General features: G+C 45.8%; 1 protein-coding gene across 2 annotated transcripts; it reads right to left on the bottom strand.

Annotated features, from left to right (window-relative positions):
* Positions 1 to 3762: 3762 nt before the first annotated feature.
* HINFP (histone H4 transcription factor) lies at positions 3763 to 14383 on the bottom strand. Of its 2 annotated transcripts, none has more exons than XM_053367069.1 (10): positions 14286 to 14383; positions 12517 to 12692; positions 11492 to 11718; positions 10879 to 10990; positions 10188 to 10340; positions 9157 to 9234; positions 8945 to 9065; positions 7727 to 7865; positions 6677 to 6801; positions 3763 to 5692 (listed from the first exon to the last, which is right to left on the bottom strand). In XM_053367069.1, the coding sequence occupies exons 2-10, from the start codon at positions 12680 to 12682 to the stop codon at positions 5218 to 5220; spliced, it is 1596 nt and encodes a 531-aa protein (XP_053223044.1). In that variant the 5' UTR covers positions 12683 to 12692; positions 14286 to 14383; the 3' UTR covers positions 3763 to 5217. The 2 variants fall into 2 exon arrangements, with proteins under 2 accessions (XP_053223044.1, XP_053223043.1); XM_053367068.1 differs by lacking the exon at positions 14286 to 14383 and adding an exon at positions 13975 to 14279.
* Between the last annotated feature and the right edge of the window lie 1816 nt (positions 14384 to 16199).

A 16199-nucleotide genomic window follows, 5' to 3' on the forward strand; every position in this document is an offset into this window, starting at 1 on the left:
TATATCCTAAAAATAAATTATAGTACAGTGGACGCTTGGGTTGTGAACGTAATCCGTGCGGGATGCACGTTTGCAACCTGCAGTGGTGCGTCTGCGCACGCGTCGGTTGCGATTCAGCATATCTGCGCATGTGCAAAGCACGATTTAGCGCATCTGCGACCGCCGAAACCCAGAAGTAACCCGTTCCGGTACTTCTGGATTTCGGTGGTCCGTAACCCAAAAAAACTCAACCTGAAGCGTCTGTAACCCAAGGTATGACTGTATGTGATTGTTATACAGTGGTACCTCAGGTTACATACACTTCAGGTTACAGACTCCGCTAACCCAGAAATATTACCTTGGGTTAAGAACTTTGCTTCAGGATGAGAACAGAAATTGTGCAGCAGCGGCGCAGCAGCAGAAGGCCTCATTAGCTAAAGCTTCAAGTTAAGAACAGTTTCAGGTTAAGAACACACCTCCGGAACGAATTAAGTACGTAACCAGAGGTACCACTGTATCCATTTATGACATGCAGAGCTCTAAACTGTAGCCCCAACCATGTCTATTCAGAAGGAAATCCTGCTGAATGCAATGGAGCTGACTCCTAGGTGAGGTTAGGATCGCGGCCTCTTTCTGTCAGCCAGATGGATATAACTGAATGAAAACGTTACAACATTTGGTAAACCCCAGCATTTAAGTGACAGAAATAAAACTAGGTAGTGTACATACTAAGTGTCAGTGTCTGAAGAAGTGTGCATGCACACAAAAGCTCATACCAATAACAAACTTAGAGACTTAGGTCTCTAAGGTGCTACTGGAAGGAATTTTTTTATTTAGTGTCATAACATTTCATTTATTTATCTCTTTAAATGGGAGTTTGCTACTTTCCTACTTCAGAGTCTGCAAAGTGCCCCACAACAATGCTGGCAGAGGCTGATGGGAATTGTAGCCCAAAACACCTGGAGGACACTAGATTTAAGAAGGCTGCCTTGAAGTTTGCCCAAGAGGTCTTTAAAAAGAAAGAAAAAATCTCTCAAGATTTAAATTTGACATCAGAAAAATTTAAAGTTCCAAATTTTTCAAATTTCAAATTTGTGAACTATTTAATCTAAATTTAAGTTCCTGGAATTACACAGCACAATAAACAACAATGGCTTTTAGCATCAAAACATGCAGAGCAATTAAGTTATTATCTTGATAATCCTTTTTTATAGGACAAGCCTATCCATGTCCCAGAGTTCAATGAGGCTTGCTCCCAAGTAATCAGATAAGACTGCAAACTTAGCCACGCTATAAAAATGTCAGTATTTTGTCTTTTTTTTAAAAAATTTGCTATATAGTAGGATTTCGTGTGTGTAAACTTTTATCATCATCTTTCCCTTGAACTACAATTAAAAGGTCAGTATTCTTTCCCCCATTTTACAGATGTGTAACTGAGGCTCAGATAGATTGTAGTTTGTCCAAGGTCAGCCAAGTAGTTTCTGGCAGAGTGAAATATAAACCAGGGGCTACCTGGATCATTTAACTATGCACCATGAGTTGGAAACTTTATTTGCGCAACTGACTTGTAGGACTCGCCACTCCTTCTGCAGCTGCTGACCCAGAAATCAGTGCCTCTTAACCTCAAGATCTACTTTAGCATGGATGAAGCTTCCAATACCAAGAAGGACGCTCAGCCCTTACCTTGTACCTTGGCTCCCTGTGACTTACCTTCCAACTCCTCGCCCGAGAGGAACTCGCAGAAGGAAAGGAGGAAGAAGAGAATAATCAGCGCCATGGTGGATATAGCAGGGCTGGCACCCCGCCAGGGGACAGCTTTTCAGTGGCTTCAAAGGGAGAGGTGGAATTTGGGGAATAGGCTTTTTCACCTGCCCCCGTGGGCATGGCAAAGTTGAACTGATCGCCAGAGGGCCTTGCAGCAGCCCAGATCCATTCAAACTGCAGAGAAAATCACCCTCGCTTCTTTTTTTCCAAGATACTGTGCAGCACAGGGGGAGGTTAGGAAGCTTCCACAAATCCCTCCACAAACCCTCCCCGCCTCTCCATGCCACAGATAATCCCACAGCAGCAAGAGCGATTATTTTTTCTCTCTCTTCCGAAAACCTTATACTACAAGTCCTGGAATCTCACACAGGAGCACCAAACATAGATGCTTTCCTAAACCAGTCATTTTCAAGTAGTTAGTGTGGGGAAGTGGGAAAGGACCACAGAGAATAGTGAGACACACTGGATAGAATTTGGGGTATGGAGAACTAGGACTGGGTGGCTTTTGAGCAAACCATGTCCTATCAGCTGCCTTAAACCTACCTTACAGGGCTGTTGCGTGTGAAAATGTCACAAGACACCACAGAGAGAGAGCATTTCAAAGAAAGAAACCTGGGATAACCTCTGGAACAGAAGGCAGCTTCTTTGCAAGACAAGCTCCGTAAAGGGATGGGTAAGGAGATTACAGGAGGGTCTCCTAAGGATATTGGCTGTGTGTGTCTCTCTCTGTGTAATGGACTGTTTTTAAAAGGGGGAACCCAGGAAAGCATGTAAATGCTGCCCCAGTCTGTCATTTCCAGGTGACAATCTTAAAGCGAAGGGAGGGAGAGAGAGTCAACTTTCCAAGTGCGAGTTATATTGTAGGAACCTTGATCCAGAGTTTCCTGGGACAAAACCTAGAATGCTAAGCTCTGGATTAAGAGCCTGTACTGGGAATGTGCAGCAAACAGAACCAGCTGTTCAAGATATATCCCAGATTAAGGCTGAGGTGGAATAGCAAGCAGATGCAAAATACATTTTACAAATTTCCAGCCCTTTCTTTACCAGGCTTCAGGTACCCAACATGAGGCTAAAGCAGAGGGACCTTTTTAGTCCAGTGAACCACTTCCCCCCTTGGGAAACCTCCCAGAGACATCAGTGGGTGGGGTCAGCACCAATGATGGGTGTGGCCCAAGGCAAAAGCAACAGATATGACTCTTGCCTTTGTGTAGCCCGCTGTGTTTCAACCACACAAGTGTCAGATTCGTGTGCACACATCTGTCATCCTCCATCCAGGCAAGCAATAGGTTTCATCACAGGTCAGGAACATATTCCAGTCAGGCAAAAGCACAGAGGGCCAGGTCTGTTGCAGGCATGGCCTGAGCAGAGTCCCAAGGCCTGGAGCACAGTATTTGGCTCCCAAATCAGAGGTTCCCAACCCCTGCATAGAGGATCTCTGGCGTCATCATATGGGTATCTCGGGGGTAGTGGAAAATCACCTGCCAGCACTTTGGGACCCCATTTACAAGGCAGGAGCCTGCTTCTCCCCTCTCAACAAAGAAATAATCCAGGCTGCAAAGTATAGATACAAGGAATTTGTCTTTGACCTCATGCTGGGTCAGAGGAGTGAGGACAAGTCTTGCTGCTGCCAGTCCAACGCCAGAGACAAGTTGCCATTTCTCACACAATCACTCTGTGTGGAGGGGTCTGGTAGCTACAACAAAAATGGTTGGCTACTGAACCCAGCCAAAATTTGTGGACCCCTGACCAGGTGACACCATGGCAGGTGTTGGCAGAGAAAATGAATCCAGATGAGGCAGGAAGTGAACCCAGCTGCATGCAGCAGAGGAAGGCAACCTCCCCATTTCCCACTTTTAGAGAAGCCATCCCTACTGGAGCAGAAACTTTTTACTGGCTGCAATACGGCCACTTGTTTTAAACTGTTTTTAATGTTGCATTTTAAATTGATGTGGCCTGCCCCTGGGACCTTACGGTGAAGAGTAGGAAAAAATATATATTAATGGGCGGTATTCAACAAACTTGTTACGCCAGCGCAAGGATTTATATTTGCACAGTGAAACCTTCCTCCCCCTGTACAGTCCCTAGATCTGTTCTGGGGTTTTCCCCAACCCTCCAGAGCAGATGGTGGGAGGGCACTGGAAGACGAGAGCAGGGGGAAGTTCCATTACATGAGCTGGAATGCTTGCATTAACAGAATGACCATATAGTGCTACATTTGATACCACGTAATAATGAATCACGATGCCAAGCATGACCATCAAACCCATCTCCAAGTCTTCATGCAGCTCCACGCCGTTCATCAGTTGTGGCGGCCACCCCACCCTGGCCACTGACTCAAGGATTTGGGCTCTTGAACTGCCACCTGTCTCAAATCTGACCCAATCACGTGCACCTCCAGGACAGATTACAGCAAACATCATGTCTACCACAAGACCTGGTAGTGTTCTTGTTCTTTAATTATTAATTTTTTGTAACACAAACCTTGCAAGCCAGGAGCAGGAACCCCAATGTGGGGGAAGGACCTCAGGGCAAGAATTAGCACCCTGTTTTGTTCTGCTCTGCCTCTCTGTGCTGTGGGAGCCACTGCATCACACTGCTTCCTGCACTGCTCAGGTAACATGAAAGCCTGCAGCTTTCTACGTTACCCAAGTGGCTCCCATGCTACAAAGATAATGCAAGCGGAGGTCATGCCAATGACAAAAAAGGCAGTAAGCAACTAACTGTGGAGTAGCAGCTGGGAATAACAGGTTCTCACAATCTCATACTCCAGAGCAAACAGATAACAGTGCTGGAACTCTCTTGGAACAGTCAAATGCAGAACAGTCTGGAAGGGACGGAGACTGCATCAGGTATTACTGTCTATGCTGGGCAAATGGGATAACAGAAAGCATCTCAAAAGGCAGGGGTACCAACAGTAGAGAGGCAAGAGGCATACGAAAGAACTACAAAGTCCGAATGTGGGGCTCACAGTAAGAAACGAGGCTGGCCAGGATGCAGCCAAAGGAAAAGTAAACACTTTGGCAGGAGCACTGGTAACTGTCAAGGCAAGGAGCGGGAGTCTTGGAAAACCCACTGCTTTGACTCAGCCCTGATATTTTGCATTCCCAGGATGGTCTCCACAGCACAGGGTACACCAGAGGCAGCAGCTGTCCTTGCCTTCCTAAGTATCTGACAGGTGAACCAGCCCCTGCCTTCTGTCCTGACCATCTCAGAAGCTGGCTTCCTTCTTCCTTTTGCCAGACCACCCACCAGATCCCCATGGCAGGAGAGGAAGCATCTGTTGGGTCTGGAGCCTATGGAGTACTGCTTGAAGGGTGGGGAGAAACAAACAGGCCCCTTCTCCCCTCTCCAGGTAGCATCATCTGGTTCTCACAATGTGCATTAGAGGAGCACAGGGAGCCAAAGCAGGGCATTCATGACTCCAGGCCACCTACTGGGATTGGTGGAAAGCACCTGATACTCTATCCAGGAGCCTCACACAATCTGGATGCCCAGTTCCTCAGCTGTCTTCTGAAGCCTGTCCATGACGTTCTCCTCCAGGTCTGTGGCAAACCCACTAGGCGCAGCTGCCCGGCTCTGAGAAGGTGCATTGGCCATGACGTAGTATACAGTCTCGCTCTCCCCACGCTCGTTGGTCCTGTTCACAACGCGGATGATGGGGCTGGATGGCGCACTTGGTTCTTGGTCTGGCGACGCATCAGCTTCTGGCTGAGCAGGCCCCTGGGGGGGCGTGGCAGCTTGCAAGTCCACATCAGCATCTTCCTCCATTGACGGTTCCAGTATGATGCCCTGCAGGCTGCCCTCAGCCCCCGCCAGCACCACACACTGGGCTGTATCATCCAGGACCTCACCCTGCTTCTCCCGGTCCTTCAGCAGCTGCTCTGTCAGTTCCACGCTTTCATAACGCACCAGCTGCAGCCTCATGTAGCCGTCCTCGTGTTCCTTGTACCTGGGGGAGGAGTGTTGTGGGTTGGTGGGGGGGAGGAATAAGCGAGGTGTAAGCCATTATGGAACGCTGCATTCTAAGCTGTTTGTGCGCAGTATCTACTAGGGCTGAAATCACAACCAGACCAGGTGGAGATGGCTGATATAAGAGATGGGCAATTTCTAAAGATCCAAGGGACACGCTGGAAAGGTGTCATGCCACCTATGGGGCAAATTCACATGATAATTCTTTATACGGAAATCTCACCTCAAGGTGAGACAATGCTTTAAGGGCATAATAATCCCAGAGAAAAATATTCCATCCCACCTGGCTATTAAAGTAACGGGAAATGAGTCAAAGTTCTGTAAAAGGCAGAATATGAATGTTTTTGCAATGCAAAGGCTAATTGGTGAGTTTTGCAATGCCAACTGCCCCACCTAGTGGCTCTTGCAAAGAGCACAAGAACTGGTGATTTTATAGAGACTGCTTCAGCCTGTTTTTGCAGATCACAAGCCACTGTACTGTGGTAACCATAGCCATTGTCGTTTGTGGCCTTGGATCCAACTAGATGGCAACATGCGTAGCCTTAGGGATGTGAATTGAGGAGGAGCAATCCTGCTCTCCAATTAGTCTCCTTGCTTGTTCTGTGCAGTCTGAAGGAAAAGGCCAGCAAGGCCATGTAGGTTGGGGGAGGGAGAGAGGTTGGAAGCAAAATAAAGGTATAAACACCCACACCCAGCTTTGTTTGCCTTTTTTGGGGAGGGGGCACATGATTTAAGAGGGGACTGGCTAGAGCTCCTGGAAGGCTGGCAGCTCTGATTTAGCTTTCCCCCAGAATGCCATTGGGTATAAGATGGCAGCCAACAGCCCACTGCAATAGCAAGTTGATTTCCCCCCTCAAAATCTTGCAAACCCCGCCCCCCAAATCATTCAGGCTATCATTGCCTGCAAATGAGGGCCATAAAAAAGAGGAGGGAAGGATGAAATCCCATCCCTAAGCCTATGTACCTGAAGCGAGGATGACCCGAAGGCCACTTGAATTGGTGTTTTTTCCTGAGGTGCACAGTAAGGTTGTTCCCACGAGTGAAGCACTTGTCACAGACGTGGCACTTGTAGCGGGGCTCCGAGTCACCCTGAGTGGGTGCGGAAAAAGAGAAAACAAAGGTATGCATCTTTTGGTTTGCTGGAAACTTCCTATACACCACCTGCATCGAGCGTGCTTTCTGGTCAGCACAGCAGTGGTGAGGCACAAATATCTTCTACCAGCGCATCATTCGAGAGCACACGGTTTAAGTCCTGGATGAGAAATTCAGCATGCTGCAAACCTCAGCTTTCATTGTTGTTTTAAAAAGCAAGTTTCTAGACTAGGGTAGACAGTGTGGTTCACTTGAGATACTGTTGGGCTATTTCTCCCATCATTCCTGACCACTGGCCATGTTGGATGGGAATGATGAGAGCTGTAGTTCAACAACAACCTGCAGGCTTCACATTGGCTACTAGCCCTCTACCCAAAAAGTCAGGCTGGTAAAATCTTTAAATAAGGGACTGAGCTGAATTTCCAGTACTGAAGGGGGAGAATCCCAGTTATTCTTCACCCCTCCCCATGGCTGCAGTATTTTCAGGGAGATAATAACACAAAATTTGCTGGTGCAAATATTATTATTATTATTATTTATTAAATTTGTATACCTATACATGCAGGTCTTAGGGTGCTTCACAGGATAAAATCAGAATATAAAACCTCAAAATAAAAACAAAAACAGCCCAATAACCCTCTCCCAACACATTTTAAAAGGGCATAGGATGTCAATCGACCAAAGGCCTAGTTTAAGAGGAATGTTCTTGCCTGGCGCCTAAAGGTGTATAATGAAGGTGCCATATGTCCATATGCCCTTTTGCTGGAAAACTGAATTTCACTTTAGCTCTAGCCAACGGCATTGTCAAATCTCAACCATATCCTTCATGGACGCCGCAAAGATTTTTATTGTCCCCTGGGCCTCGATGCTTTTTTTTTAAATCTAAGAGTAAACAGCCCCAGGCTCTGTGACTCCATCTCACCTCATGAACCTTCTTGTAGTGCAGCTTGATGGAGCAGAGGGACCGGGCGCTGAAATTGCAGGACTCGAACTCGCAGCGGTAGGCCGGCTCTTTGCTGTGCGTATCCAAGTGCTTCCGTAGATCAATGAGATTCTTACAGCTGGAAGGAATAGGCAAAAGGAAGGATCTCAACCTCTGGCACACTAGGACCGCAGCTGGCAGTCTGCAGAGGCTCCAAGCCAGAAGGTGCACAAGTTGTACCTGCGCTGCTCGTGAAAACAGCTCTACTATTTTCAAGTGCAGGAGAGTTCCCAGGAAGAATGGCTTGGTTTTGCAAGAGTGAAAAATGTCAAGAAGTGACTCAATAAAAGCACCAAGGCTGAATTTTCCTGCCACTTTTGGACCCAAGTACAAGAGGGACTTCCTTCCACCAAACAACCCCCTGCTCCACATTCTATGATTATCCTCAGAAGCCACCCTCTGTTCACCCTGCTACCTGCAGATTGTGACCAGGAAGAGGGTCTTCTCAGTTGTGGTATCCCATTTATGGAATGCCCTCCCCAGGGAAGCTCATCCAGTGTCAATTCTGATGTCAATCAAGCATCAAACAAGGACGCTTCTATTTACCCAGGCACTCCAACATTTAACATGTGCTAGTTTTCAGAAGGCTTTTCCTGCTGAGCATTTTTTGTTTTGACTGTTGCTGACCTGCCAGCTTTATGTTTGTAGTGACAGACATATATTTGTTTTTACCCCTTTAATGTACGCAGCCCTGAGAGTTTTATACTGAAGGGTGGCATAGAAATTTTAAAAATGAAAATAAATAAATACATTTCCCCCCGAGGACGGGACAATAGAAGCCTGACAGATCAATCCTTGAATCCACAGATATTTGAATATCATTTGAATTAAGTATGGTGGCTTCTTTTATTAAAGTTAACAACCCCTGTGTTGGGAAGGTGGGTAGATTAGGAATTTTAGGCCACAATAGCAATAATACAATTTAAGGCCAAACAATGGGACACAGTTGTCTGTATGTTTCCATCCCACTTACGCAACAGCTCTTTTTTGTCGCAATTCAGGCCTCTGTAATTCCCAAAATCTTAAGACAGTGAAAAAGAGCCAGTTGCCAAAAATGCTGCTTCCTTCCTTAATGTCCAGCCTCCCTCTCTTCCTTGCTCTGCGATTCTGTGCCCACCCTCCCCCTGCTTCCCTCTCCCAGGACCAGCCTCAGTTTACCTGTGGTCACAATAATTGCACTTGAAGGGCCGCTCCTCGCTGTGCCGGAAGCGGATGTGGTTGCGCAGGGAGGAGGGCAGAGGGCAGGTCATGTCACACAGAGGGCACTTGTAGTGGTTGACTGCCGAAGAGGAAGAAGAGGAGAGGTTAGCACAGGGAGGGGAGGTGGGATGGAGGAGGGAAGAGAAGGAAAAGCTCCTGCCACCACCTACCATGATTCCTCATATGATCACGCAACAACCTCTCTGTGGCGAACCTCTTGGAGCAGTGGGAGCACTGGAATCGCTGCTCTGTAAAGAGGAGGGAGGAGGTGAAGATGAATCAGATACAGAACAGAGAGGGGCAAGACAAGTGGAGAGTGTTTCTCCCTCTTGGTGCCTGTTGGCAGCAACTGGCCTCTTTTACCTGGGTGTAAAGCCTTTCTAGTTTCTCACCGCAAAACCCACAGAGGGTATCCTGCACACACACCCTGGAACATCCTCCCATGTGCAGTTCATGAAGTGGAAACAGTAGCAAGCTTCAAATGCTTCTTGAAGACCCATCTATCTATGCAGTCTCCCCTCTCACAAGATTCACCACACCGCTTTGTTTTACTGATGCAGACTTCCTATTCACTGGAATTTGTTTTAACTTTGCTTATAAACGCTGTGATGTGGATTTTTTTTTAAAGAAATGATCTCATTGTGCTTTATGTAAACCACTTAGGGATCTCACACAGTAAGAAGAATAGTTCTTATCAAGACGGTGGAACCTAGGTATTGACAAGTTCTCAAAAATGGTATATGAATATTGTAAATAAACCATCCAAGTCAGGCATCATGGAACTGCCCTGTCTGTGGGCATGTCTAACAATTTCTGTTGCTTCTGGAAAGACATCTCAGGAGTTCCAGCATCAGCTTAATTGTTTCTTTAAAAGGACTGATTTTAGACCTCATTGTGATGCCTGTCAGAGGACATTTTCACAAGGGGCACAACTAATGCGCTTTCATTCCCAGTATGGTATTACATAACGTGTAAATGTAGCTGACCTGTTATATGGAGTGATGAAAAGTCTTTTTTGTGTGTGTCCAAATGATTCCATATATGAGACTATTTAAACTTGTATATTGTGGACAATCTTTTTTTCTGGCTCTGGTAACTAGAAGAAGCTTTAAAGTTCCTAAAATACCATCATCAAGTGTCACTTTTGCCAGAAAGAAACTGTGTCTAGGCCCTCTGCCTGCTTGGCTGCTCAGATACTCACGTTCTAAAGCTGTCTGCCGGCGGATGTGGTCAAAGAACTTGGTGTTGTTGGAGAACATCCCGCCGCAGGTGGGACATGCCACCACCTTCTCCTGTGTGTGGCTGCGCAGGTGTTCACGCAACTTACACCGGCCTTTGAAGGCGCAGTCACAATCTAGACCCGAGAGGAAAAATGATTAGAATCGTATTTGTTCTGAGCAGGTCTAAGGATGCTAGTTAAGTATGGTCCATTATGAAATCATCCAGAGGTGCCCTCTGGGTTGTCTCCTGTGTTACAGAGGCATGACTGACCTCATCTAGAAGCTGGGCATTTAGTGTTGCCCACCCCATGCTGAGGAACAGTCTTCCAGCAGAGATTCCACAGGCACCCCCTGCCCTGTTTGACTTTCTGGTGTCTCTTGAAAACTTATTTATGCCAAGAGCTTAATGATTATGTTTATTGTTTTTCAATAGTGTGTTTTATTACTGCACGCTGCCCTGAGATTTTACCATATTGCAGTATAAACAAATAAACAACAAACATACTCAGCAGAACTGTGAAAAAAGATTTTCTAAATCCCACAGTATTTTAGATATTTTGTTCTGGCTCAAAGCAACAGGAAAACCTGGAGTTGCCAAGATGCTCTGAATGCCACTGTGCAGATCCACTTCACCTCAAACCCCAAAGACTCTCATGCAAGGTGAACTCCTACCTTTCCAGCCACAGAAGAACATGTGGTTCTCCTTCCCAATTGCTTTGTACTCTGTGCAGAAACTGTGATCTTCCACATGCCTGTAGAACCACTCAGGGTTATCAAACCCTCTCTGATGAGAAGACAGGGAAAGGAAGATAATTTCCTAATGAGCTGCAAGTCGGGCAGCGGAGAAATAGTCACATCTTGTAAGCCAGCCAGAGAATACGTGGCAGACCAGCTTATCAAAATTAAAAACCAATAGGATTTATATACATGTCAATCTCAATTTCAATCCCCAGATGTTTTTGGCCTACAACTCCCATGATCCCTAGATAGCAGGACCAGTGGTCAGGGATGATGGGAATTGTAGTCTCAAAACATCTGGAGGGCCGAGTTTGAGGAAGCCTGTTCTAGAACTTTAGGGGTGTTTACTCAGTAGTGAGAAGAATTTGTACAAATTGATGGTTTTGTTTTAGAAAAAGAAAAGTGCAGTTTAGTTACAGTTCATGAACAAACTCCATTGCCTTCCTCATTGAATCTGGCTGTTCTCCAGCTTCATACATTGAACAGTCCACCCCCATCACCCTGATGCTTCCCCTGGAAATACTTCAACACCCATCCTGTCTCTCACCTCACAGTACTCCCAGAGGCAGAGGAAGTTCTCTTGGATCTCGGGGATAATGTTGCGACTCTGGAAGTCCAGCTGACAAGGGGTTAGGTCCGACTGGCTCTGTAAGGCGTGTAGTCCCCACTGCTTTAGCTTGGTGTGGTAACAATGGAAGTAAACATGGCGGGCCAGCTCTGTAGGGCTCTCGGGAGAACAGAATCCACACTCCTGCCAGAGGCAGGAGTATTTTTCTAAAATGCAAGAATACAGGAATTCATACTTGCCGGTAGATGAGGGCCTGCAGGTCCAAGGAACTAATATGCATGGAACCAGAAGACCTTTCAAAGGCAGTTCTCCTCCATAAGTATGGGAATGACAAGCTTTTTTCATAAAGCAAACAACAAAGAGTCTTGCTCACAGTGTATCTGATCTGTGGCAAGTGCTAGTTTTAGAGTCTTCCCTTCCCTTCTCTTTTGGGAAATACCACCCTAACTTATGTGTAGGGCTGCTAACACTACTTCTTTTTTTTTAAAAAGGGAAAGTTTATGTTTCCCAGATTTCATCAAGCTGTGTTCCCTACTTTCTAAGCCTATTGGGATGCCCACATTTTCACTAGTCACATCGAAACTATACTGTGTGTTACCTGCTTGGTTCTTGCACTCCTGATCTGCCGCTCCATGCTACTTAAATTCTACACACAGAGAACTGAGGGCACAGCAGAGAAGGGCTTGCAGATTCACTTCATACAACCCTAGTGTGATCTTGACCACACTTTTGCATATCCCAAGCATTAAGTCTTTACAGCTATCATTTTCCCACTACTAGTGTCCACCACTAACCCTGGATACTGCTCTTCAGTTTATCAAACCATTGACGATCCCACTCCCATTCAATAAAATCAAGCAAGTCAATGCAATTGTTATGGCAGGGCTGGGGAAAGAGATCTATCTCATGGGGGACCACAGAAGTAGCAGTTTTCAGAGAGTAACACTGTAACTTACACTAAAGACTAATTCAGGGTCAGTCTCATTTTATACTGCACCCCTTACCGAGAGAATCCACTTCATCATCCTCATCTTTGTCATGGAGATGCTGCTGCAAGTGCTTTGACACATGTTCACAGAACTCCTCCATCTTTGAGGCCACAAAGCTGCAAATGTCCCACTCACACTGCAGGACCAAGGCTTGCTTGTGGCTCACCTTCCCAGGAGGCATGTTAAGAGCACTAGAGAAAGACAAAGAAGAGATTCTCTAGAGAAATACAATCTCTCTTAGATTCTGAGATAGAGACTGGCAGCCTTCCTCTCATTCTCTACCACAATACAAATTACCTCAACAAAAGCATATATATACAGTGTGTGTGTGTGTCAGATAGATAGGAGTATCATCTTCTCCTATATGCCTCCCTTAGCCTAACATTATTTAGTGGAATTTTACTGGAAGGCTTTTGACTTTTTGTTTTTTGAAAAGTATCCAGCTTCCACAATTAGAAGAACCTTGGCTCTCTTATATTTCCTCACCTGCAAAACACACACACACACACTTCATTACACTAAAATTATATTTGAACTTCTAAATGTGAACTTTTACAGGTTTTGCAGTAACGGTTTTGAGGCTGTGACTACTATATAGAATCTCAAACTAAAGTCATTTTTAAAATTAAGATTTTCCATTTTTTAATCTGATAGTTGAATTAACTGTGTAAGTTTTAAGCACCAGACAGAACAGAAATCCACACTTGGAAATTTACAGTTCAAGTGCTTTTTACATTATTGCAATCTGATGCACAGTTACCTGGGAGTAAGTTCCACTGAACTCAACAGTACTCACTTTCACATAGATATGCATATGATTACACGGCAAAGAAGGGGTTCGTCTAAAATGGGATAGTAAGCAAGAATGCAATGAACTATTTTCTAATTTAAGGTATCTATACACTGTTTTGTAGGTTAGCTTCGCATAAAAAAATAAACCAGCCTGTAGAAATAAGTGTGATAAAATAATACAGAAATCTCTACATTGCGCTTTTCAAGTACTTCAGATACATTACAGTACCTTGGTCACCCTTGGAACCACCCTTTAAAAGTGGCAGATTTTGTTATCTGACCCACTCTGCCAATGGGCAAGGATGGCTCAGGTGTGGGGAACCTTTGGCCCTCCAGATGTTGCTGAACTACAATTCCCATCTGCGCAAGCAAGGAATAATGGGAGTTCAACAACATCTGGAAGGGAAAGGTTCCCCACACTTGCAGGAAAGCAGATTGACCTGAGGCTAGCTTGAAAAATTGGACCACAAACCTTTCAACTTCCCCAGTCCTTTTACTTATTATTTTTAGACCACACATAAAGCCCTGACAGTCCTAAGTTTTTCGTTTAGAGTTCCTGGCAGGGAAGCTGCAGCCTCTCCCAAAGCGAAAGGACAGTTGCTGGAGCGATAGATAAGAGATATATTTTGTTTTTCGGCTAGAGAAGTGGAAGTTGGTTATGTTTCATGGCGCTGCCCTTACCTTCCTCAGATCAAGCTGTCCCCAAAGAAGGCCAAGGCAATCTCTCGATATACTGAATCTTATCTCCCCTCCTTCAATTCGGAAGCCACCCCCCACGAACGTCCCATTCTCCCCCCTCCCAGGCTACTCCACCCTGCCCGATTTTCTAGGGCTCTGAGCAAGACCAAGCAGGACAAGGCAAGGGGCTTCCCAGTCCCTCCCCACTCAGGAGCCCAATTGCCGAAGAAGCAAAAGCTCAGGGAACGAAAAAGATCTTCGGGCCTTGAACCCAGGGCTTAGAGGCCGGCACTAGGCCCCGTTTCCATAGTTACCGTCAGTTTTCCGCCCTTCCAACTTCCAGCGCGCGGTCGCCTTCCCCTCCCACCCCCGCCACCTGTGCGCCGACGAACGGCCCGGATGAACCCTCTCGGCCAATGAGACCGCCAGGAGCAGCTGAGGTAGCCAATGGCGTCGCATGAAGGGCGGGCCCCAGCCGGGCTGTCAAAACATAAAGTGGGTATCGGGCTGCGGAGTCCGGCTGGGAACAAGCGGCTCCAATGTTTTGGTTCCGGGTGGTTTGAAAGCCTCGCGGGTTTTTAAAAGGGGACATTTGTATGGAGAAAAACATAAACAAATCAAAGGATAGAAAAAGACGCTGTGCGCGCGTGTGTAGTAACTAGTACTTAGACTTAGACGTTGTTTCCAGTTATTATGGATTGGAACTAAGACTTCACCCTTCAGCTCGATCTTGTGGGTGCTTTTATTTTTCTATGTAGTTGTGTGTTAGCCTGCTCATCAATAAACAGCCTCTTGTTTGGGGCTTCCAAAATGATTAAACTTGCCTTGCATTAAATAAGCACTGTACTATAAACGCCCAGAACCATCTCATGCCCCCACCCACAATGTAAACTTCTGGTGAAACACTCCCTTGGAGCCTCTCCCAGGGGATCTTGGGAATTGTAGGGAGCCTTCATAAAAGTTAGGGTCTGGCAGACTGCCACTCTAATTTGAGCCCTGCATATGAATTCAGTTAGCTTCTTAGCAAGACAATGCGCTGAACTGGGTGATCGCTAAGATCCCTTTCTACAATTCTGTATTCCATGGTTTCCACCAGCTGTACCAGACATTATACTGCTCCTGTTCAAAAGGAATAGAGTGTGCCTATGGCAATCTATGCCAGCATGGTGATCTCCCCATATTTTGGTTGGGCTGCCATATGCTCAACAGTGTTGGTGGTTTGCTTAAAAAACAAACAAACTCAACAACTGTTATGTACTGAGTTGAATAAGATCCAAAATGCAGCAGTCTGATTGGTCCTAGAACAATAGGATTCAGAATGCAGCAGGAGCCACCCAATCCAGCTCCAGGTGGAAGTGAATCCGCAACCTGATTGGCCTACAGGAGAATCCCGGCATTAGCCAATCATGTGGGGCCCATTGTGTAAATAATGTATATAAAGCAGACATTCTGGGGAAAATTCCATTCCTCCTCACCACTATGAGCTGAATAAAGAGCATGAAATCCACTCTTGACTCTGAGTATATTTCAACAACTTTTGGGGTGTCCTGGTTTTTACTTTTTGAAATATGGCAACCCTATTTTTGGGTTGGGGCTGATGAAAGTTGTAGCCCAAAACATCTGGCGATCACCAGGTTGGTGAAGCCTGGCTTTTGGAACAGGGTGGCCCTGGCTAAAAATATGGCATAACCTTCTGTTCATGTCACTCCTCCGGTGGGGTGTTTAGTACCCTTTTATGGTTTGCCTCGGGCAAAAATGTATTGTGCCGTCCCTGTGTGAAACATTATATGGTACATCACTTTGAATGTTGTGTATAGTTTTGGTTACTGCATTTTAAAAAGGGTATTGGTAGGCTGTAAAGGTGCAGAAATGTGCATGCAAAATGGAGTCATTTCCCTTTGGGGAACAGCAGTCACGAAATTAAAAGATGCCTGCTTCTTGGGAGAAAAGCAATGACAAACCTAGACAGCATCTTAAAAAGCAGAGACATCACCTTGCCAACAAAGGTCTGTATAGTTAAAGCTATGGTTTTCCCAGTAGTGATGTATGGAGAAGGCTGATCGCTGAAGAATTGATGCTTTTGAATTATGGTGTTGGAGGAGACTCTTGAGAGTCCCATGGACTGCAAGAAGATCAAACCTCTCCATTCTTAAGGAAACCAGGCCTGAGTGCTCACTGGAAGGACAGATCGTGAAGCTGAGGCTCCAATACTTTGGCCACCTCATGAG

Source organism: Podarcis raffonei, chromosome 15 (genome assembly GCF_027172205.1).
Source record: "Podarcis raffonei isolate rPodRaf1 chromosome 15, rPodRaf1.pri, whole genome shotgun sequence".
NCBI lineage: Eukaryota > Metazoa > Chordata > Lepidosauria > Squamata > Lacertidae > Podarcis > Podarcis raffonei.